The sequence below is a fragment of the Pezoporus flaviventris genome, unplaced genomic scaffold (genome assembly GCF_033815535.1).
Source record: "Pezoporus flaviventris isolate CSIRO_AGI_PZ_B2104156 unplaced genomic scaffold, CSIRO_AGI_Pfla_v1 ptg000025l, whole genome shotgun sequence".
Classification (NCBI taxonomy): domain Eukaryota; kingdom Metazoa; phylum Chordata; class Aves; order Psittaciformes; family Psittacidae; genus Pezoporus; species Pezoporus flaviventris.
This window is the reverse complement of record NW_026892573.1, coordinates 18,057,412-18,082,824: the sequence shown is the minus strand read 5'-3', so window position 1 is coordinate 18,082,824 and position 25,413 is coordinate 18,057,412. Positions and strand designations below refer to the sequence as shown.

Sequence of the window (25,413 nt, the reverse complement as noted above, 5' to 3'; positions counted from 1 at the left end):
TTATCTTATCTTTCTCGGTAATGACAGTATTAATAACTTGAGTTCTGAAATAAGAGAACTGAAAATAAGTTTAAAATCTGATTCAGTGTTTTCATATACAGTGAATTATTAAGATATGCAGGCTTAATATTCGTGAAGAGCAACTGAAGAAAGAATTCAAAGAGGTTAATACTTGATTTTTGTTTCAGAAACTTTTGCTGATTGTTACTGTTGACAGTTTAATTTAGGTGTAGAATGTTATAACCCATATCTCACACACAGAAGAATTGCTGTGGAGAAAGTCAAGATTTACTGTAGTATCTACTTTTTTGACTGTATGTTTTGAAAGATTGTGCAAATTTTAGAGATCTGTTGAATATACAAAATTTAAAGTTCTTGTAGTAACTTGATGTCATTACTGAGCCCACCATCGTTTGGCCTACTTCTTTACACGGCATGTATGTCTGGGTAGTCTTTATATGGCATGTTAGCCTGCTAACCGAGTATCTAACAAATTTGTGTACACTGACTTGCTCTAATGTGAAATTATTACATCCTTCCCAGTTACCTTTGCTTCTAGGCTGCATGAGCAGATGGGTCTGAGAATTTTTTCCTAGAACTTTCAACACAACAGAAACACCAGTTTATGTTTCTGTATTTCATGGTCATTTCAAGTGTATCTGTTCTGAAATAGCTAGTATGATCTTATTTTAGTTACTGTGCTTGAATGTAAGATTTGCAGTTTGTCTGGTAGTTGCAGGCTACTTTGTGCTTGTGTGGTGATAGAATACTTTTTTTAACTTTTGTTTTTTAGATTCGTCATGAAGTTAGCTTTAAAAATATGACTCATAAGCTGTGCAGCGACCATTGCTTCAATAGATACAGGATGGCAAATGGTTTAATAATGAATTGCTGTGAGCACTGTGGGGAGTATTTACCCAGCAAAGGAGCTGGAAACAATGTTCTTACTATTGATGGTCAGCAGAAAAGATTCTGCTGTCAGAACTGCGTTGGTGAATACAAGCAGGTAATTATGGTAATTACTTATCTATAATTTAAAGTTAGAGACATTGATAGTTCTTAAATTTATCCTGTTACGTATAAGATGGTTTCACTTCTTATTAGAAGTCTTAACTAACAAAGACTTCTGAAGATAAATTAATGCCACTGAGAGCAAACTAGCTGTAATGGACCTTTTACTGGTGGCATTTTTTGATGTTGCTGTAATAATACCTGTTTGTTAATGAAAATATTGAAATGAAACCTTTTGTTAACTTCTGTTTCTTTCTAATGGGCATATCACAAGTATACTGATTGCAAGCCTGACACACAGTCTTACTGGTCCTTCAGTGATGTTCTCTTTTAGGTATAAAAGCTTGCTTCTATGCAGTTTAAACATTCAAAAATGTTCAGGCCATACAGATTACACATTGCAGTGAGTGTTCTAACTGATCATGCATTGGTTGTATACATGTACTAAATCTGATCTCCTTCAATGTCACAGCATTGTATTTCAAAATTTTCTACTTTCATTCTACCATGTGTTAAATTTTGTGATTTGGGTTTTATTTATGTGTAAGACAATTAAGATAGTAATAGTGATTGTGGTTAAAAATAATTCCAAATCAAGAAATCTGATGCTGATGTCTTTTACATATTACAGAGCCAGCTTAGCTCTCAGTCATTGCTAATGCTGTCTGTAAGGTTTAAATGTTATCGGAGTATTTATGGTGTAACAGTATACCTCTAAAATATTAAATTTGGATGGGAGATATGCAGTTTGGGGCTTTTTTTTTTTTTTTTTTTTTTTTTTTGCTTGGTACATTCTGCCCTGTATTCATAGGGACAGTGTTACACAAAAGTATTGTTTTACTAGCAAGAAATTTCTTTATCTGATTTTGAGATTCACACTTGAATGTGTGAGTGGCCCCTGTGCTGCACATTGCTTTGGGTTCTTTCTTACTCTTTCCTTTTCTCTTGGATCATTGGTTTCTTAAAAATGGGAGTGCAGTGCTGAATGTTCTTAAGTACTTCAGTGTTGCCTAATGTGTCTTTGTATTTTCTCTTTGGGCATTCAGTTCTCATGCTTTTGGGGATGGCTGTTCTGGTGTGTATGCAGTGTGCAAACAGCGCATCTGGAAACATGCATATGTAAACAGCATAACTGAAAACGTAACATAAGCATTATTCTTTCATCACAGCTATACGAAAAGGGACAGGATAGGTTTCCAAGATACTAGAAACATAGGCATGCCCAGAAGCCATGGAAAGACTCGAAGAAACGTTGAATACTGTCTCTTGAAGAAACAAAAAGACATGAGATTAACTTTGAACTTGACATTCCCACACAACCAGTATAACATGCAGTGCACATGGAATTGTGACATGAACATGGAATTTTGAGAGGTTGAATGATAAATCTGTATTTAACTCATTACAGACCGTACTCCATTTTGTTAGAAACTGTATTTTGTGTTTAGATGTGTATTTGCAAATGTGAAGGGTATGGGTAGCAAGTTACATGTTCTGGTTTGATTTGGGGAGGAGCAGTTTATAGTACAAGGAGTCTTCACAAGTAGTGTTGGGTATCCTGCATTATTATGTTGAGCTTTCAAAAAACCTTAAAAATTGAGACACACTGTTTTGGTGTATCCAATTCTGATAGCAGAGTTTATTCAAGCAAGTTCTTAATTCTTTTGTGGAAATATTTGTTGCTGGGCAGCCGTAATAGGCTGTGAGAACCTTAATTCTAGTGCTCATCATGTGCATCTGGTTTGGACTGGTGATTAAGTGTAATTCTTAACTGGTAGGATTCAAATGTTCCTAGAGTTTGGGGGTTTGAGGGTATTTTTGATAGTAAGAGAAACTCAAACTGTCAAGTTCTGTAGTGTATGTTGTAGGATTCAGAGTTGCTCAGGACACAATTATTGGAGAATATTTAGCTGTCTAGCAGGAATTATTTAGGTTTGAACTTCCTTTTACTTTAAGGGGTTTGGTTTTTTCTTTTTAACTGAATGTTTTCAAGGAATTCTGCGGTTTTTAAAAAAGGAATTCAGACTTCAGAAAATGTCACTGCCAACTCACTGGGCCACAGTGGTAAACTGTAGGTTGCTTTTTTCAGTTGTAACAGTGTTTCTTGGAATTCTTTTAGATCTTGCTTTTAAAAGAGAACCGGTGAAGGAGAGAACGTGGGAGAGTTGCTATTACACACTGAAATAAACCCGATGGAATTGATAATACAGGAAAAATTGATGTCATTTGATTACAGCATTGTTTTTACAATGATTGTGTGTCACAACAATTTTAGCAAATGTTTTTATTACAAACAGTTGTAAAATATGTAGGTCTTGCTAGTATCAGCTTTGTATTAAGCAGTTTATATTGTACATGTCATGCTTATCAATATGCTATATATCTGTAGTAGTAATAAAACTGACTCTTATGACATGTAACTATCTACTTCATCTCTATTTTCTTTAAATAAATATTATACTGATTTGACCAGTTAATTTTCAGTAACTTATCATGGACATTTTTTTTCTTCCTGGAATGAGAAATTTAAAATTGTGGATAATAAAAATTACTGTGGCTCTCAGAATGGCCACTTGGGTGCAGATAATCCATTAGCTACAGAGGGTTTTGTTCCTCTGCTTTAGACTGTTGGTGGGAGTAAGAAACAGTATTATTCCTGGGATGGGGAGAAGTTTTCTTTCTGAAGTGTCTGAGTCACCTTTCAGGGTGATAGATGCACTTAGTTTTCTATGTACCAGTTTTAGAACCTGCTTTAAAACTGGACTCAATGAATCTTGAATTTTGCATCATGTTTTCTTTTCTGTGAGGTGATAGTGTTTTCTCACTGAAAACTGCAGTAATTACGGAACTTAAGTTTCTTTCATCTTAAAAAAAACTAAGAAAAAACATGATAAAAATAAACAGATTAATAAATTGTGTAAGGGGGTAAAAAAAGACAAAGGCTAATGCTCACTGTGGTTATATGCAAGAGCATGTTAATTTTCTGATTGTACAACAGCCATTCATGAAGACAGCTAAGTGCAAGTCAAGCTTTTTTGAAAAAGAGAAAGCAGTGGTAAATTCCTCCAAAAATGAAATAATTCTGACAATTTAGAAAAAAATTTCAAAATTAAACATGTATTGAAAGGGGATTTCTTTTTTAAACCTGAAAATTACTACTGGACCATAAATTCTTTACCTGTTACACTGAAATCCCAACTCTTCACATGTAGAGGGGTAAGAGGGTCTTAAAGAATGATGCTAAACAAAATGAATGAGGCTACAGAATAAAGCTAGAAGATGTGATCACATTTGACAAGGAGGTGGCTAAAGTGTTTAATACTGAAGTGTTTCAGTCTGTGCAAATACTGAAGTACTTTATTTCTTCAAGTAGGCATTTCAGTTTCTTCAAGTATTTCTTTAAGTAGGCATATAACTAAAATTATAACCAATTACTTTTGTAATTAATTTAAAAATCGGTATGTATGCAACAGATGGAAGCATCCCAAATAAGCCTGCCATGAATTCATATAGACTAAAAGCACATACATATGTTGCTTCAGTGTTTCTGATACTGTTGCATATCTTCTGTCTCTACGAAGTTTATTGGATTCTTTTTCAAAGCAGTTGCGGTGTTTGTGTCGTGGTTTGCTGGGTTTGGGTGCAGGCTTGACAACCTTGTTCTAACAAACAAGTGAATTCTGTGACTTGGCTTGTGCAGCCAGCCATACCTTTTAATTTTCAGCTGTTCAACTAAGCTAAAGCTGAGTTGATGTCTGTTTCTAAAAACAGTTTTTAACTGCTTTGCTTACTGATCTGATCAGTCCGTAGTGCTCTTGATTCTGCCATGAAAGCATTTAATCATTTAATGCTTTACTAGTTTATAATGTTCCTTTATTTTTTTGTTGTTTGGTGGGTTTTGTTTTTGTTTTTTCTCTGCTACTGTAACTAAAATTCTTGTTGGAATACGACCTGGGATTTGCTTGCTTTGGGCATTTCTTTAAAGTGATGGTCTTTATGTGCTGTCAAAAAAAAAAAAAGAAGGAGCTCTATCTGTTTCTTTATAGGTTTCTTAGTAGCCCTGGAATAACGTGAGTACTGGGAGAACACAAGCCAAGTGGGTGTTTTCCTGTTTGGAGAGGATGCTTGCAGTGTCTCTTCTCCTAGTGATAATTTTCCTTCAGTATTGAATAAAAGTGCATTTGATTGAATTCCTTGGTTAGATGAACACTTGCTACTGAACATGTCTCAAGACTAGCCAGGCTATTCTATCCCTTGCAACCAGTAGAAAAAAAAACAACTTAGGCAGTTGTGCTTCCTTCTCTCAAATTCTGTTCCTTGCAAAAAACCACATGCTTTTATAAAATTCTTAAAATTCATTTAGTCTGCTTTGTGGAGAGGTTTAGGAGCCTTCACTGTATACAGTGATACGCATATATCCGTTCTGCAGCTTGCGATTCATTGCTTTTGTAGGATTTGTATTTACTCTCACAAAATTTATTGTTATCTACTGGTTTAAATCTCACTGAATGCAATGATAGAATGTCTTGCCATGCAGTACTTCTTGCATGCACTTCCACTTCCATGCAGTGGAAGCATCTAGGGTTTTCAGCTTGTCTTGTCACGTGCAGTATCTGTTCTTTGCTGCTTTGCCATTAAGACAGATCTATCCTTTTTATTTTGATAGCACAATTAACCACAGGTCTGCTTTCTGCCATTGTTACTGCTTTGTAAACTCTAGCTTCCAAGTGTCTGCTTTGAGAGTAAGTAATGTTCATGAAACCAGTAATTCTGAGAGTTGAACAACCTCTTCATGTTGAAATACTAGAAATACTGATTTTTCATTTTTTTTTTCTTTTTTGTGGTCACTTATAAAGAGAAGTTATGTGGTTTTTAGCCAGTTTAAAATGTGTTTCATAGTGGAGTCTCTTCCTCATGTGGTAAATCACTTCTGTCTCACTTCAGGTATTACTTAGTTTTGTATTAAGTAATCTCTGATAGTGTATACGCTTCTGCAAATGGAGATAGCCAGCTGCTTTTTACCCCATCTGCTGTGGTTAAATAACAGAAATCTTTGTCAACCAAAAATTAAACAGTTCCCCTTTCTTCTTGCTTAGTGGTGTGGGTTTTGGTTTTTTGGGTTGGTTGGTTTGTTTGCCTTTTCTTGAGGCTTCTTTGTATTTAATGCCTCCAGTTTCTTGCATCTCTGCAAATCAAGGCCTTCTAGAAATAATCCTGTTCTTGTACGTTTTCTTCTACCTTTTATTTACTCCTGCTTTCTGCAGCCATTTATTCTGCCATTTCTGCTTCAGTGTCTGTCTTCAACTGTAGAATTTGCTGCTCTTCAATAAAAATTATATAATCAGCTTCCTTAGGCACTTGAATATCTTTCTTAGTAAGTGTTCAGGATGTTACTTTGTGGTTAAAGTGAGGTAGGTACCTCAGAGAACTTTGTACAGCTTTGTAGTTATGAAGAAGTATTTAAGGTAGTCAAAGTGATGAGGTATGATCTGTGTGAGAGCACAGGGAACTCTTAGGAAGAAGAGTCAAGGAGGTGGTACGATCTATGTATCAGAGTTAAGATGGATATAACCACATCTGTGTGCTGCTCTGCCTGAAATAGTTGGACAGGGTTGAGGGGAAGAGGTAGAAAAGGCAAAACAGAAACAGACATTCAATTAATGTAAAAGTAACTTGTTTTTTGAGGCAGGGATTTCGGCTCTCCTTTTCTCAAAGGCATGAAGGCAAGTGCCTTGAGCAGGAAACAAACTTGCAAAAAGAGGGAGCATTGACAGTTGGAGATACCAGAGAAAAGTAACTGGACAAGTTACTGATTTTGGCAGTTTGTAGAGTTCAGCTGATGGAATATAAACACAAATCAGTTGGCATTCAAGGGCCACAAAAGCAGTTACTTCAGCTTTTGCTCTTAAGACTTGGGCAAATGCTTTTGAGGTATTATTAATCTTAATCTCTTCTGTTGGAGCAGGGAAAGGTTTAAGGTTGTTATTCTTGGGGGAGAGATTATTTGGGTGCAGTATTTCAAAAGACTGAATAAGTAATACCCTTTCTTTCTTTGCTGTTACAGATTCTGCTGACATCTGGTTCTTTTCTTAGACATGCGTGTTGCTTCCGGATCCATCCGGACCATCCTTCTTTCAAATAAATCTGAAGTAGTTTAGCTGCTTTTTTCTTGATTGCCTTATTCTAAGGGTTCTCTGTTACAGAATTCCATGTAGTGAGTATCTCTGCTTTGCTACTTAACTTCTTTCTCCTGAACCTTTCTATTTGAACACAGGTTGACTGTCTTTCTGTTCCAGAATATTCTTTTATAGAAGTATTTCTGCTACTTACCTTATTTCTAATTCCAAACTGTTACTCTGTAAAGCTACCCAGAGAGAAGTTTGCCTGGATCGACAAGTATGTACTGATCTGTTTTACCGTGGACCATATCAAATAAACTGCAAAGCATTTTCTTCAACTGAAAACAAATCTTTGGGCTGCTAAATAGTGGTGTATTAATCAGCTCGTATTCTAGTGTTCTTAGTGGGCTGGCCCGTGCGTAGGAGAAGTAGCAAGAATGGTCTCTTCACTGCAGGCATGTTCTTCATCCTGCTCTCTAGTCCTCTGAAAGCATGTGAAGCAGATTACACTGCTTTTCTCAGTCAAGAATAAAACTGTAGTACAGATGCCTAGATTCAAGGCGCTTACAATTTCGCAGCCAGAAGGCTTAAGAACAGAGACTTGCATTAGTTTCAGTTGCAAACAGAAGTGAGGCTTACTTCTGAAATACCATAATATTATGGTATTGGTCTGATATTTATTTGGGGGCTCAGACTTTTTTTCCTAAGTAGGATGTGTACAAGAAGAGCTGTAGACATCAGCTTTCATAATCCTTTCAATAAGATGGAAGATCGAGATTCATTTTAAGTTGTCTAGTGCTGATAATTGCAAGAATAAAAATTCATTGGAAACCTTCCGAGTGAAATTTCTCTTTATTGCTAAGAATTTGGATTTCTGTTGCAACAGTACTTGTATTTCTGGAGTACATTCCATTCATCTGTTTAATTTTACATCCTGATAGCCTCTTCTGTAGTTGCCAGTTTGAGTTCAACATTGTTCTAATAGACAGAAAGAAGATTTGGAATATATAGAGAACTAGTTACCTTATAAGAATTTTCAAATCAGATTAAGTAATGTCTTTTCTTAGTTACCTATTGTGAGATGCCTATTGTGAAGTAAACCTCGTTTCTAGAATTAAGTCTCTAATCAGGTATGCACACAAGTCATGAAAGAATGAGTTTAGAATAAAATATGGTAAGATCAGAAGAATATTCAGGGTTCTGCATTTACCTTAGACTTTATGCTTTGGAAGATATCAGATACATAATGGGATCTAGCTAAAATCAGGTCATCTCAGTGCAGAATCTAGGTGTAGTGATGAGGGAGAGGTATAGTTGGACGGCTTAGCATCAATCTTCCCCTTAGATGGTACTGGGCCATTATTTATAAATTTTTTTCTCTGGATGAATTTAATTTTTTTAGGCTTAGTAATTTAATTGCTACAATTTTCTTTACTATTTGAGAGAAGTGTTACAGTTACTTACAATTTTATTTTAAAACTGCAGTCCTTAAACTTTCATGTGTTTTCATAGGGTACTGTAGATTTGAATTTGCCAAAAGTGGTGCATGGAAGGAAAATGCATGGTACTTTCATGTGGATTAGTTCTGAGTTCATTTCATCTTTGAATGAAACTTGAAACTGAGAATAGTTTGAATGTGAAGGGTTTTGTCTGTAATCACTTTTGCCTTCAATTGAAATACCATGGGGAATGCAGGATGAAGCCAGTACCTTATCTGAAATGCTACAAAGAAAGCAGCTTTGGAGGAAAAGCCTTGGCTGTTCTGGTGGACAGCAAATAGAACAGGAATTCTCAATGTTCCCTTGCAGCAAAGATGGCTGGCTGCATCCTGGGTTGTATCACAGAATGCTTGAGGTTGCAAGGGACCTCTGTAAATTTATCTTGCCCACACCCCTGCTCAAGTGGGGTCACATGGAGCAGGTTGTCCAGGATCCTGTCCTTTAGAGGTTTGAGTATCTTCAGGGATTAGGGACTCCACAGCCTCTGGGCAGCCTGTTGTTACAGTAGCAAGAGTGCAGGCAGCAGGTCAAAGGAAGTGATTTCTGTGCCCTGCAGCCCCCATCCTGCACTTCTGAGATGGCATCTGGAGCTGCTGCATCCAGTTTTGGATAGCACAGGATGAAAAGCATTGACATGCTGATGGTAGTTCAGTGGAGGCGTGCAAAGATGTTTAAAGGCCTGGAGCACATGATGTAGGAGAACAGCCTTGGAGATCTTAGTTTGTTCAACTCTGAGCCGGCTCAAGGGGGACTGGTTATCTAATGGGAGCATATAAAGTTGGAGTCTTCCAAGAAGTGCACAGTGGAAGAAAGACGCAACTTGAAAACAATGAGAAACTTGATTTAGATAGACGGAACCTCCAGTGATGTTTTGGAATGCTTGCGTTTTGTGGTGCTTAAGTTTGACTAGGCAGTTGATCCTGAGGACCCAGCTCTGGACCTCCGTTAAGCAGGGGGTTGCACATGACCTTTGGGGGTTCCCTCTATTCTGCACGTTTCTGTGATTTTGTACTTCAGATCTTAAAAAGTCAGGAAGTTTTGAGTTTGTTGTGGTTTGGTTTTGTGGTTTGTGATTTTTTGGTGTTTGGTGTTTTTTTTTTTTTTTGGGGGGGGGGTTGGTTTGGTTTGGTTGGTTGGGGGTTTGTTTTTTTGGTGGAGTTTTGTTTTTTTCTTTCCCAATTCCCTTTTTATTTAGCAATGAAGTTTTTGGTAATCTTTGTTCAATTTTTTGCTTTGCTGGTGAAGTTTGTTCTCCCTGCTGCCCTGAAATACCAACAACATGATACAGCTTTACATTTTCTGGAATTTATTTTCTGATCATCCACTTCTCCTTGCGGATGGTGAAAATAATTAAGTAAAAACCTATAGTAAGAACATGAGAACAGCGTTCTGGTTCAGGTTAGGGATTGAAACTTGTACAGTGTATGTAGGTGGGCACATAGGGAAGAGTAAGAGCAGGGCAGATACTTCGGATATTTCTCCAAGCATTCTCTTCAGCTTCTGACTACATAGGTCAGGGGATCTCTTGAACTTTGTGCAATGTTCCTGTGTGCTGTTTTAGCAGATAGCTTTAATTAGTTCTTGTCCAGCCTCCTTTTGAACACATATAAGCATTTTTTCCATCCATGACACTCTGGTACACTCTCCTGACCTCCTGCTTGCCATGTGAAGAGTTTGCCTCGTTTCGTTTGTTTTGAAACGACTTCTGTTGATACTCATGTGATTTCCCATAGTTGTTAGTATTAGAAAAAACAATGAACAGTTGATCCTGTGTGATACCTTTTTTGGTTCTGTTGTTATCCTCTGAAGTTGTCTTGTTTCCAGGCCAAAAATCCTTCTAAGAATGCTATTTGATCCAATGTATTTCTGTAGTTCTCGTTGGGTTTAGTGAATCTTCTGATTATTCCAGCCAGAACATTACTTTTAGGGAAAGAATTCTCAGATGCTGTGTTTTTCTGGAGAATGAAATTAATACTGCAGATTCTTAGAGATGAAAGATAACGTGATGAATGTGAGAGTAGAAATCTAAGTTACCTGAGAACCTTGAGAAGAGTGCTTCATCTGGAAATCTGACACTTAAGAACAAGAGAAGGTTCTTGATTTGCATATGGCTATGCAAAAGCATGGGATAGTACAGTACAATGTTCTCTGCTGATGTTGTCGATGAAGGAGCCTTTGAGTTAGATAAGCTATTAATCATAGAATCATAGAATAGTTAGGGTTGGAAAGGACCTTAAGATCATCTAGTTCCACTCCCCCTGGCATGGGCAGGGACACCTCACACTAAATCATATCACCCAAGGCTTCATCCAACCTGGCCTTGAACACTGCCAGGGATGAAGCATTCACAACTTCCCTGGGCAACCCATTCCAGTGTCTCACCACCCTTACAGTAAAGAACATTCTCCTTATATCCAATCTAAACTTCCCCTGTTTAAGTTTTAACCCGTTACTCCTCGTCCTATCACTGGAGTCCTTAATGAAGAGTTCCTCTCCAGCATCCCTGTAGCCCCCCTTCAGATACTGGAAGGCTGCTATGAGGTCTCCACGCAGCCTTCTCTTCTCCAGGCTGAACAGCCCCAACTTCCTCAGCCTTATCTTCATTCAGCAGGGGCTCCAGCTCCCTGATCATCCTCGTGGCCCTCCTCTGGACTTGTTCCAACAGTTCCATGTCCTTTTTATGTTGAGGACACCGGAACTGCACACAATGCTCCAGGTGAGGTCTCATGAGAGCAGAGCAGAGGGGCAGGATCCCCTCCTTCAACCTGCTGGTCACACTGCTTTTGATGATGGTTTATTCTAGAGGTACCAAGATTATTTGTGCATGCAGATTTTTTTTCTTGGCTGTTGTCAATTAAGCTTGTTCAAGAAGTCAAGTCCATTGTAAATTGACCTTCTGTATCCTCACTGGTAATGTAATTTGAACTATTCTTGATGGCCTGCTTTTGTCTATTAGCCTGTCAGAGGAGATAAATGTATATGGGCAGAATAGCTCCAACTCAGTATAGAACAGTATAGCTGTTGCATGTTGGTCTTGGTACTTAGTGCAGATTTTGTCAGTATTGTGGCTGCTTATGAGGGCTGTTAGATGCTGGGTAACATTTTTAAAGGCAGATGGAAAAAGGTGAAGATGGGAAGGAAGGATCCTGGAGTTGTATAAAATGCCCTCCTCTAGGTATTTCATGATGAAAATCCACAGCAAAGGTTTAATCAAAGTAGTATGTGGAAATTGTGAAGTCTGGTATTTTGAAATTTTGCTGATTTCTGCAAGGTGGTACAGCCTATATGTGGCAGAGGAGTGTGTATTTGTAAACTTTTATGTACGTGTTTTTAATATAGGAAAGGCAGTACAAGTTATAAAACAGCTGCTTCTCTAGCCGTTTGTAAGACTGGATTTAGCTGGTTCTCAAATTTAGGCGGTTAAAGAGTAAAGTTACACACTGAAGCTCCTCTTACTCTGAGCAAAGTGAAGCGCCTATGAAACATGCTTTGCCTTTCCCTTCCCCTTCAGTACTTGAGAAGGAGGAAGGGAAAGGTAGTGCCAAAATCATGCTTCAAAAGGAGGGAAGAAGTGCTTGAGTGTCAATAGACTCAAAAGGAGAGAGTCTGTCTGATAGCTGAAAGAGGGCAAATTTATATTAGATATTAGGAAGAAATTCTTTACTATGAGGGCAGTGGAACAGGTTGCCCAGAAAAGCTGTGGCTGCCCCATCCCTGGAAATGTTCAAGGCCAGGTTGGATGAGGCTTTGAGCAACGTGGTGGAAGGTGTCCCTGCCTGTGGCAGAGTGGTTGGAACTAGATGAGCTTTCAGGTCCCTTCCAACTCAAGCCATTCTGTAACTCTATAAGAGACTCTTTGCCATTCAAAAAGGAATTCTGTGATCAATGTCAACACCATGACACTTTATTTGGGCAGGGAAGGTGTCTACACATTCTGTCTTCAAACTTGATTTATAGTGTTTGAGATACTTGCCTAACACTTGAGCATGTAATACATGTGGCAGATCAGAATTCTTGATTTTGTGTGTCAGCTATGTCATTGTGTTTCTGCTTGGTGTGACTTTTCTGTGCTTTTTATAGAATATTTTTTCCCTTTTGTGGGAAACTGTTTATTGACTGACTTCTCTGAGAGATGTCAAAATTGAGTCTGTTAACCAGGTTCATGGAGTCACAGTTCCTCATTGGATTCAATGAGGAGCACAGGGACCATGCAGTGTGTTTTTTCTGCCTGGAGGACTGGAACTAGTAGAGAAGTTCCCAACAGTGCTGTTACCAAGAAATTGCTATGTTTAACTCGTGCTTGATAATATTAAGGTGTTACAATTTGGAGAGTACAATTTATTCTTTTTTTTAAATTAAGCACCGATTTTATATCCTTCATCTTTGCCATATCAGACTCCATTTCTTGTCTTAGAACCATTGTCTCATCAATGAGGATTGTTGTTTCAAAGTCTCCAGCTGAGCACAAGTTGCTGTATACTCTTACTACAGTTCATAGTTTGCACATGGTATGGTTTGGGACAGTGTGTTTTGGGTTGTGTTGGCAGTTTTGGGGGGGGTTTGTTTGTTTGTTTTTTTTTTGTTCATTTGTGTGTGTTTTTTTGATAGGTGTGTTTGGATTTTGTCTTCACACAGAAGTTTAGTTTTAGCCTGCTTCTTCACAGGAGTAAGAGTCTTCCATAGAGTTGAATGCTCGGGAGAGGATGATCATGAAAGTTAGTATAGAAAAGTTCTGATGAGGAAGCAAATTGCAGAAGTAAATAAGTTTTCCTTTGTGTTTGTTATGCCATAATTTAAAACTAAAAGCCAAACATAGTTTTAACTGATGTATTGTTTTGCTTTGTTTTATGTTTTAGAAATATGGCAAATTAACATCTTGTAGTGGCTGCAGAGCTCAGTGCAGGTTTTTTGACATGACTCAGTTCATAAAACCTAATGGATGTACGGAGCCATACTGCTCAACTGTATGCATGAATACACACAAATCAAAATATGCAGAATCACAAAGTAAGTGAAAAGGATGATGGATCTTCTTCACTGATAAGACTAGACTTTTTTTTTTCATTTTGAACACTGAGGGTGGGTGGTTTTGTTTTAGAATTAATCCATGCAGCTGTGACTTAACAGGGTTTTTAAACTAACTAAAAAGTAACAAGCCCCTGTTTTCCCCCCTTTTCTCTCTCTTCCCCCCACCCCTAAAAAAACCCCCACCAAATTCCCTCCCCAAAAAACTCCAAAAATATGAACCAACCAAAACTCCTAAAAACCCCAAACAAAGCAAAAAGAGTATCTTATATTCAGCACTAGTAAATGACTCCTGAGGGGTCATATTCTCCCCTGGCCTTTTTGCGTGAACTCAGAAACAGTTTTCAGCTCTCTTAAAGCTTTGTGACAAAAAATGTTGAGACATAATATGCTCTAGTGTGTCATAGAATGATAGTGCAATTTTCATGCATATGAATTAATATTCTTTTGTTTGTGATCCAACCCCAATGCCATTTTATCTCCTCAAGTAACAACTGGAGAAGGATGGAGATGGTTATAATGTATGTGGATATTGTCTAGGTAGAATTTTCAACCTGTTACAGGAACTGGTCAGTAACTCAAAATGTGTGTTCTTCAAATATGCAAAGTAGGCATAGGTCTCAATTCAGCAAACTCAAAGTTGGAAATGTTCTAATGAATTTTCTAGCAAAAGTGCAATTTTGTATTTAATGCTGACCTTTAGTGGAAGAATTCAACCTCTTCAGTTTCTTTTGGTTTATGTGGCTTGCAGAAGCTGACTGGAAAATAGACAAATCAGAACTTTTCACATTGAAATGGTGGGAAGAGCTGACCTGTAATCCAGTATATTTTTATTTTTAATTTTTTTTTTGGCTACTATTTTGTTTTAATTTTGTTTGTAAACTACGTTTTTCTTTTAGGTATGGGAATTATTTGCCACTTTTGTAAACGAAACTCTTTACCTCAATATCAAGCCACAATGCCTGATGGAAAACTGTACAGCTTTTGCAGTTCCAGTTGTGTAGCTAAATTTCAGGTTAGCTGTTGTGTTAAGTCTTTTCCTCCCTAATATTTGTGTACTTGTGTTTGTGTTAAGTATTTGCATATTTAATTCACTTGTATATATGTGTTTATGAGCTATAATTAACATAGCAGATGCTTCTGACTCATAACAATTTCTCTGAGCAGAGTATTCTTTCATAATTACAACAGTAACTGCTGTCTTAAACTTACAAAATCTGATAATAAACCTTTTCTCCTTGATGCTGTAAGAAAACACGAAGTAATATCACTGGTAATCTTTTTACCATCCAAGCCTCTTTATGGAGATGAGCTGTTCTGTGTTGAAGATCAACAAATTTCAGCTCTCATACTAAATACAGTAAGAAAATTCTAATGTTGAATATTGTACAAACAAAGGTGTGTTGGGGGGAATAGTGACTGTCTCTGAAATGAAAGGTTAGCACCCAAGCTGTGAGTTTATGGACAAAACTAGTTGTTTAAATTATGTCCAGAAACCAGAGTGTTGCAAGCATAATGGTATGCACACTGGACAAAGCTGTATGCTTGTTGAAAATTGTCAGATTTTTAATAAGATTTAAGGCATATGTAAGATATGTTTTAGTCATTAATCTCTGGGTGATTGAAGAACACTTAAAAGAGAGTGTTTCAATTTTTGTATGTAAAAACAGTTTTCCTAGATGTAGAATGTGTAACTGATAACTGCCTCCTCGTGTGTTGTTGAACAGTTACACCCATACAGGGTTTTCCTATTTGTCATTATACTCCACTCTTTTCAGCAGCTGGAAAGCAAATCAATCTCTTAATTGCTTCTTTAATATACCCTCAGTAGGGCCTTTCCTCTTGTAGCCCTGCTCTGTGCTTTCATCTTAACCAATTTAGTAGATGTCTGTCAGTAGAACTGATTAACAGAATAGATGCAGACTGTTAGTATGTAATGACCAGTCTGTAATACTCAAACTCATTTGACATCTACTTTATTCTATGTAGTCTTACAATTAATTGCAGCCCCAAGAGCTCTCAGAACAAAACCTTTCTGCTATTTGAGAGAGAAAAATAAAGCTAGTGAATGACAAATACAGCCTGTGCCTTCCTGGATTTGCACATAAGTCAATATTAAGCAACATTATTGAATATAAGTGCTGGATCAGTTGATCCTGCTTGTGGATTTCTTATCTTGCTGAGACCTTGTTGAGATGCTTCTGTTGCAATTCGTGTTTTATGTAGATCTGTTTCTCTAATGTTGGCAAGGAGTTTAATTAGAGCAGCCATATAGTCTTCTTTCTTAGTAAAGACCAAGAATGGGTAGGTGGTCACTTGCTTACAGTTAGTTTGCTCACATAACTTAGAATAGTTTTCATATATTTGCTGTCTAGAAAATAAAATTCATTCACCATTAAATAAGAGTTGACTGTATGAGACCAGCTTCTTTTTTCCATTAATTTAGTATTTAGGTGGAAAGGACAGTATACCATTCTGTGCGCATTGGACTGTAAGTGTTCCTTTGAGGATTTTCTTCTACCTAAGTGACACATAAGGGATTGAACCCACATTGAGAAAATGGTTTAATCCATTTGGTCAATTGCAATGCTTTCTGCAATGATCTCTTAAAAAAATGACCAGTTTACTTTGGAACTCTGAATTTTTTTATTGTTTACTAATGCAGATAAATCTTGCTTTAATTTTCTGGCATGTATATTCATTCCTTTTTCCTACTGTGCCTATTCTTCCCATGCATTTTTCTTTGTAAGGGGCTACCCTTTTCAGAACAGAATAACTGTTATTTCAGGTCTGCATCTCCCTTCTGCAAAAATTTTAGTCCTTCTGGTTTACAAATGGGTTGGAATATTCCCAATTTGTTTACACTACTTTAGGGTTGATTGTAATTTTACTTTATGAATAACTTTTTGTTTCTAGCAATTTTAATGTACTAAAATGTTTGAAAGATTTGGTTGAGCTGCTTGTTGTGCAATTTATGTCCATATCTATATTCTCCTTTGTGCGGAGAGCTTGTAAGAGTATTCATCCTTATATAAAAGAGGGTAAAGGAGGAAAAATAGCTGGCTTGATGTGATTTTTTTTGTATGGTAGTTGGTAGTAGAATAGCGTGACCGTCATCTTGTCATCTTTCATGCTCTGTCTTGGAGGATGTTACTGCAAAGTTTAAGACAGAACTGTTCAAAAGCTGTATTGTTTTAAGCCTGGGTCAGTTGAAGACCTTGTTCTGAAATTGTCTGTTACGGAAAAATAAACTGCTAATTTATGTATTGTGAACATGGAGGTTGTGGTATAAGTGTCTTCCCAAAGTTAGAAACTGTGGCTTAAAGTACAAGCTGTGTTGCAAAACATGAGTCTATACAGAATGTTCACATTTTCACCACACAATTTATGGATGGCTCTGGAGAGTTGTAGGACCAGTATGTGTAAGAATTACAAGTACAGTCATTTTTAGCAGGTTACTCACATTAGTTATTCGCTAATCTTGTGTTCTTGACCATCATTAGGGTGTCTGTAAGTGTTCTTCATTATATATCCTAAAACTCTCTTCCTTACACCTACGTATATTTAAAAAATGGAGTCTGTTGTAGCAGGAGTCATGAAGGAAGCCTGGCATGCTTGTCAGAAATATTTTTCCAAATCTGATCATAATAAAAATAATTGAGTGTTCCATGCTGAGGCTGGAAGATCTGTGTGTGCATGACCATAAAGAGAGTGTTTGGTTCCTTCCCCATTTAGTTTATTGCCTTTGATTTTGCTTGTGGAAGGGTCTTAGTGGATGACCTATTTAAAGCAGCGGAAGTCTAGCAGTCCTCTTTCAACCTTGGGGACATTTGTTGTGTATAATGGGAAAAATATGATAATACTGTATGTGGGCATCAGACATTGTTAAAGTCATTACAGAGTCACAGAAACATCTAAGTTGCAACAGACCTTTAAGATCAAGTCCAACCATGGGACAGTGGCCCACTGGAATAAAGGTAGCATCTTTTCTGCTGTTTATATCAGTTTGTTCTCAGGTCTTGTCCATGATTGGGAACTGTACATGATTACTTAATGTCTGCAAACTTTTGTACAGAGTTAGTACGTCTGCATAAGGTGATACCACGTGCACTGCTAGCTAGCACTCAGCAATACTGGTTCACTTATGTCAGGGTTTATGTCACTATCAGTTTCATTTTTTTTTTATTTTTAGTGTAGGTAACGCCTTAGTAACAGGAGAGTTTGAAGAAGTGTTTAAAGTTTTTCACTCTTACGAGGTGGAGAGGTAGTAACAAATCTCTCTGAAGATAACGTTTTTTCCTTAAATATATTTGTGTTGTTGCAAATGATGTGGGAAAGTTTGAGAAGATGGAAGTAAGAAATTTGTCCGGAATGATCAAGTGACTCTGATTTATTACTGATTCAGATTTTATCCTGAACATTGTATGTGTAATACACTAGTAGTTGTTGCTTGATCTAGGGAAGATGCTGAAGACTGTATCTGTAGACATGTAAGACCTAGTGTAAAATTGAGTTCTGTGTCTCCTGATTGCCTCAGAAATGCATTAAGTTAATGATTCAATTACAGAATTAAATTCTCATACCTATACATGCAATCTGCAGTATTTTTCTCAATCTGCTAACTCATAATCGTTTAGGGGCTGGCTGTTTGAATGGTTGCATCTTCTTGCCTGGTGATTGAGGCCAGCCTGGACTATTAGCTAGTTTTCTCTTAATGTGAGTAGAGACAGGGTTTCTTGCTTGAAGGCCTTTAACTTTAATATTAGTAGTATCAAGGGGTTTGCTTAAGGTGTTGATGATCTGCCTTGGTGAGGTTTAAATTTGAAACTACTGTTTGTAGGTCTTTGTCTGAACTTCTGTGACCAAAATAAAGCAAGCTGTGAAATGTATTTATCTGAAAATGCATGTTTTGTGATTAAGAAGTGTTCTGTTTTGAGAAACTTTTTTCCCCCTTTTTTTGTTTGTTTTTGTTGTTGTTGTTGTTTTTGCATTTATAATTACCCATACCAAGTATTAGAAAGGTAAGGTATGAGAAAAACAGCCTAAAGTAATAATCGTGGAAGTAAGGGTAAGGATTCAAGACTGGAAAACCTAAGGTGACAAGGGAAAAGGAATTAAGGCAAATGACTGGACTGCTGTGCTTTTTCCAGGAATGCTCTTGAGCTTGCTTATGAACTCTCAGATTCTTGAGCACTTAGGCTTAATTGAAAACACATTCTAGAAGTAACTAAGAAGTGATATGTCTGTCTGTGTTTTTCAGACTCTCAGTGTGCAGTCTTCAACAAACGGTCAGTTTGTCTCTCCCAGTGATATTCAGTTGAAATGTAATTATTGCAAAAGTTCTTTCTGTTCGAAGCCAGAAGTACTGGAATGGGAGGTAAGAGGGGTTTTGGTTTTACTTCTAGAATGATGAAGTGTTTCCAAATTTAAATTGTTGTGTCAATACAGTTGCTGTAGATAAGTACTTTATAAGGTGGTGAAGCTTAAAAAATTAAGCTAATAAAGTCTACCTGGTTCCGTAGAATATAATTTAACTTTAGTATGGATAAAAGCAGAAGTCTGTTTATAAATAACAAAAAACCATCTGTGGAATTTAAAGAAAAAAGTGAATTCTCAGATCAGCTGTAAGCTTGAAATATGCTTTCATCTTCAGCTGTGAGACTCTAGATATGATAGACCATTGTTACACCTCTCTGTTGAATTGAGAGAAATATCTGAAGAGGATGTGCTAATATTGATTGGCATATTTTCTACTTAGCATTTTCATACAAAATTATGAGTATTTGTAGCACTTGCGGTCAGCTTGAGTGAGAGTTGTTAATTTTTAGCATTAGAAGTCATGCCCAAATGATGTGTTTGCGCTTCTGTTTACTTTTCATGATAAAGTTGTCTTAATGGCAGACTGTTGGACTGTCAAAACCTTTAGATTTTATCCCTATTCATGATGCTTTACAACTCTGCTTTTAGAACAAAGTGTATCAGTTCTGCAGCAGAGCATGTGCTGATGATTATAAGAAACTGCATTGCATAGTTACATACTGTGAATACTGTCAAGAAGAGAAAACGCTGCATGAGACCGTGAATTTCTCTGGCATCAGGAGACCCTTTTGTAGTGAAGGTCTGTATGTACTTGATGTTTTCCAAAGGTATTGGCATGGTAGTTTTACTGCAGTTGACTTATTGTGTTCCTATGTCATGCTAAAATTTAAGGTAACAACTCATTCTGTTGTACTTGAGGCTAAACCAGAAGTTTCTTCATTATTATTAATGAAGCGCATGTACCTGTTAATATATCTGAGCTGATTTTATGTTTTTTTTGTTGATTTTTTTTCAGCACTTAGGTTAAGGAAGAGTGAGCAATGCTTTTAAGCTTGTGTGTGTATAAATACATACACATGTATGCATGTGCATATATAAATCTGTACAAAAAAATAGTACTGAAATTCTATTCTTGAAATGTACGCTGCAGAGCTTATACCAGCACTAACTGCACTGGGGAATACCAAATGGAAGCTTTCTCTTCAATTAATAGTTTCCAAAATGTAGTAAGACATTGGAAATTCTACATTGGTTTTGAATGGCTATTCAAACAGTAACTTGAATGATGTATGTTGATTGCAGTCATTATAATGTTCCTGACTAATGATTTTGATTTTTAAAAACTGTAATGAAGGTATATGGGCATAAGATTCTTTTAAATTGCATTAAGATACTGTTTTAATAGAAGCAGCAAAATACAGTCTACAGAACCTATCCACTTCTGGAGAGCTGTCCTTCAATCCTTATCTTACAAGTTTTAGCTAGGAGTTTGAATGACCTATCTCTGCAGATACAGGGAATATTTTTTCCTTTAGTTATAATAATAATGCTTTCACTATCATTTCATAAACTTTGCTGAAGATCTCTGCTTTCAAACATATTAAACAGCAGATGTGCCAGTTTATTTGTAGCAGGATCCTATTAAGCTAGAGAGGAGTAGAGTGTGAAGCCAGAGGCGGCTTTCCTTCTGTGTGATTCTCTTACATCTCTGGACTCTGCAGTCATTTGTTTCTGATGAATGGAGTGTGGTGGCTTAGGTTTCTTTGCCATCATTACTTTCTTCTTGTGTTCTGGACTGCAGAGTGATAGCTGGAGAGGAAAAAAGGACAAAGCAAGGCCCAGTTTTACAGTGTATCATTGCAGTGCTGAATAACATCTACTTAGAAATTGTGTGAATAAAACAATTCCACGGAATATATTCCAAGACAAGGACAAACTTTTTTTGGCCTGGATATTACGGTGTATGTTGGTATTACTGTGAATACTTAGGACTCCCTCATTTTAAAGTGGGGTGGCTATCACTATGAAATCAGTAAGATTCATAATGCGATCTATGCCATGTTACTACTTTCATAGATGTATTTTTTATATCAGGAAGCTTGAAATAAGTGAGAACTTGTATTTTCTATCGGAGAATTTGAGGAAGGAAAGAAATAAAAGCAGTCTCCTGCATGAATACAGTTACTAAATGGGGGGAATCAGTTGCTAGGTGTCTTAGTGTGGGTCCTGAGTTTGCATTTGCTGGACTGTCAGCTTGAGAGCAAAGCTGATTTTTAAGGGTGAATATGCCAAATGTTACCAGTAAAACAAAATTTATTGGCTTACTGTGATGATCTGAACTAAATCAGAGAGAGAAGGTAGTCAAAGCCACCAATAAGTAGAATGTAACTTGAATAAATATGGCACACATCTGCTAGCTGTAGCTTAGGTCTGCTTTGTGGTGCATATGAAAATAGCTGTCTGTGTTACCCAGTGAAAATAAACAGCTGACCTGGACAGAAGCTCTGTAGAAACAACCTACACTCTGTATTTTAAAGGAAAACCCAACTATTTGTCATTGATTGCTGCAGAAATAGTAGAATTCAAGAGCTAACATTGTTCAGATCTGATGTGGGGAGGAGAGGGCTAGGTCTTTAGATGGATAGAGTGGAGGTCAACAAAAAATTCCATCATCAGAGGTGATAAATTTCTCTTCTCCCTTTTCCAGGCATCCAGGCGCCACTAATTTTAACTTGTATCATAATATATCCAACTGTAAAGTAGAAAAACTAGTAGATGTACCAAATAAACTTGTTGGATGTGGAGGCCATAGTGGTTTTGATACTGGAACGTATTCAGGAAACTTCATCAACATAGATTATTTTGTTAAGCATGCAATTAGTCTTCAGAAGACAAGGGTATTATGATTTGAGAAGGAATAACCTCAGGCACTCAGTCACAAAAGTTACTGGTATTTTTGGAAGAAACTGAACTCTCAAGGGAAAATACTGGAAAATTTCAGGTTTGTGTTTATAAGAGAAGGCTTCTACAGAAAATTAGCAGGATTTAAACAGGTGTTGAAATTTCTGCAAGAGTACTTATTTGTTCATCTTCAAACAGACTGATGGGAAAGCATGTATAAGGTTACCCACAAATACCTTTAGACTGCTTGTGATTGCCTAGCTGGAGTACTGAAGATGTCACTCCTCTGCTCACATTATTCATACCTAAGGGTTTTTGTACACATGCACATATGTATAAATTTACACGCAAACCTTGGCACCCACATTAAAGTCTCTGGGATCAGTATTTTTGTGTAGTTTCATTCCAACTCTGTTTCTTTATATGCTTTTCTTTATTATAAAATAAATGCAATGGCCAGCTGAATCTTCCATTGCAATAAGGTATAATTAGACCAACCTATCATTTATGCTAAAGATGGTCATTAATTCTTTCATGGAGTACAGTATCCTTTTTCTGTTTCTGTCAAAAACTTTGATGCTACATGGAGGACAAACAACCTGAACGGACTAGTTGAAAGAGATTAATTTCCTCCCCCGGTGCGGAGGCTTTGGAAATTAAGATGTCCTGGTGCTTTGCCACAAGAATGCCTCATTCCAAAATACCAGTATCTAAATTAAATATGTTGTATATTGTATATGCTAAAGCAAGAAGATGAAGTTGCTTGAAGATTTTTATGTATGTATAGTTGCATGAGTAACAATTGAGGATAGACTGTGCAAGTTTTTAATCTTGAGGAAATCTTGAAGTTACCAAGTTTTGGGGTTTTTCAATATATATCCTGAGTGTGTAATAGAATGAATCAGTCTTTGGCAACCTAGCAGTGGAACTATTTTATGATAAGTATCACCATAAGTTTTTTTTTCTCACTTGTATTTTGCATTCAGTTCATCTTTTCAATAGAAGCGTTATGATTTAAATAACACAGGCTTTGTAATAATTTTGTAACATGAATTTTAATAACATTGATTTATATCCATTAGTCTGCTTCTTGGAAGGAGAAGGTTACTAAGCTGTGGAGTGACTCAGTTATCTGATGCTTGGGAGTTCCTTTCAAATAGATAACAGAGATAAAAGGCAGCTATGAAACTAGCAACTGTACTGTCATCTCGACAGTATGCTAATAAGTTTCAGGGAATTACAGTTTCTGCAAATTAAACTTAATGTAGACAACTCTGATGTTTCATCTATGTAGAGATAACCCCTTTTGAATTACTTGTAGAGGTGACAAGTGGAAAAAATTTAGGAAATTAAGTGATTTCAGAACTGAGAATGTCTAGGAAAGATGTATATTTAAGTTAAAGCGTTGTAGACTCTAGAGTGGCGTTTTTCCAACCACTGCTGCACAGTGAATTTTTTAGTACAGTGTACTATTAAATGTTTAGTTGATTTTCAGAAATTATGTGTATGAAAATATTACAGATATTGGAAATAGCCTAAACATAGGTGTTAAATTTTATACAAGTGCTTACATGTGAATGTCTCACAACCAGCTAAGTTACTACCTAAAATTTATAGCAATTACTATTGTTACTAAAAACATTAACAAACTGATTTCAAAACTGATGTGTCATACAAAGCATTGCTAAGACTTAGTTATTGTTTATGGGCTTCTCTAGTAAGTGGAGAAGTTGATGTGCTAGCCCTGTGCCCTGAGCTGTATTCCCTGGGCAAAAGGGGGTTGACATCAGGCCTGCTTAAATCTCTTCATCACTGATGTTTGCTTTGTTATTATTAAACATAAGAGCTACAGAAACTGTTTAAACACAGCTTTTTTATATTTTGCATTTTCAACTCTGTCCTTTGAGACACTGATACATATTTTAAAAATAAAATGTACAGAATTTGGGCTAGCTAACAAATTTTTGAAGACAGTACAGAAGCACCCATTTTAATGAAAAATTCTGTGGCATAATTGCAACTTCCTAACTGTGTGCTGCTATGTAAGAGCACCTCAAAACTACCAAGGATTGATATGTAGTATAGAATATAGTTAGAGGAGGGGAGAAAGACATATATTTACATGTATAATTTTGTATCACAGTTAAGTGTGTTGCATAATAAAAATCTTATGTTACAAGCTCTTGGTTTATGCTTCACAATAGTTATCTCCCTCTCTGCAGCTCTGATAGTAGCCTACCATATTAAAATAATTTCTGCTTGCTATGGGACCTATTCAGCTTTAGCCTACTACGTCAGACAGTTTGGTTTTGCTTCTGGCCACTTCCTTTGGCAGTGTCCTACTGACATAAACTGAAATACCAGCTTCCTTGTCTTTCTTTTGGTGCTGAGTGGGAATATCCTGGCAAAAAGGGACAAATGGCAAGCAAAGCATGTCTTAAACAGTGTAAAATGTATGCTTCATTAAAATGCCCTTTCACAATTGCAAGAGTCATGTTGTTACTGAAGCAAAGTATTCCTTTCCCACAAATCAGGTTAGTAGAAAAGTGGAAGACAACTTTGGAGGGATTTTGAAGTGCCTTAGGAAGAATATGATCTCCTTTGACTGCTGTGGGCAAAAGTTACAGTGGGACATCCCTGACACCCGTTTGAGCCATGGCAGTTTTTGTTACATTGGCACGTTGTAGTTGTTCAGTCCATGTTGTATTATTTAGTAGTCTGGTGTTAAATCTTTGAGCTGCAAATGACTATTCCAAATATTTTTTTTTTTTTTTTTTACTGTAAAAGCTCAAAGATACTTCTCTGCTGATAACGATGAGTTCAGATAAAAAAGGACAGCATACTCAAATTGGAAAAGTCCCTTTTAAAATACTTAACAGGCTCCCATGCTGAAGAAGAACCAAGTGAAGGCTCTTGGCTATGCTGAAGGAAAACACAGGTCTGCAAGTTCCAGACAAACCCACATGGAAGAGCTGGAGGGCTGGTTCTTGTGGTATTCCACTTGTGAAAGAATCTGATCGTGTAGATGTAGTTGTTAATTAGTATTTGTTGGGCGCGTGTCCTCTGGAATGACTTGAAAATTTTAATTTGTTGTCCTACTTTTTTTTTGTACTTCCAGTGGTGTTCTTGTAGTTGAAAAAATCAAAAGATAAAATTATGCTGAGGAAGATGTTACATACTTCTCTTCCCTCTGTCTTGGAGGGAGAATATTGATACTGTTAAAGTAACTTCATTTAGATTTTGAGTAGATGTTGTGCTGAATCTTGAGATTATTTTTGTCCATGGAGAACTAATTTATAACACGGTAAAGAATATCAAGTGAAATCCTGTGCATTGTTCGACTTAAGTGGTCCTTGTTAGATTGGCATTCTTCAGTGTTAATTCCCTTGTTGTGTCTTTCGAAGATGTTTGAGACAGTTCTCCAAGGGAAGATAACATTGACTCTTGCAGATAAGGAGTGATGACAATTTAAGATGCTGAGCTTATGAGCACAAGAAGACTGCTTATAAAGATGCTTCTTAAGAACCTGAAAGAATAAT

At 36.8% G+C, this 25,413-nt stretch overlaps 1 protein-coding gene across 11 annotated transcripts in view; it reads left to right on the top strand.

The window, feature by feature from the left end:
• Positions 1-25,413, top strand: part of ZMYM2 (zinc finger MYM-type containing 2) — an 85,715-nt gene that overhangs the window by 30,207 nt on the left and 30,095 nt on the right. For 10 of the 11 annotated variants that reach the window (XM_061457714.1, XM_061457712.1, XM_061457709.1 and 7 more), the window contains 5 exons: positions 794-1,006; positions 13,486-13,636; positions 14,554-14,669; positions 18,915-19,031; positions 19,622-19,772. In XM_061457714.1, the coding sequence (XP_061313698.1) occupies positions 794-1,006; positions 13,486-13,636; positions 14,554-14,669; positions 18,915-19,031; positions 19,622-19,772 (748 nt within the window). The remainder of the gene's footprint in view (positions 1-793; positions 1,007-13,485; positions 13,637-14,553; positions 14,670-18,914; positions 19,032-19,621; positions 19,773-25,413) is intronic. The other variant, XM_061457717.1, reaches the window with a different exon arrangement.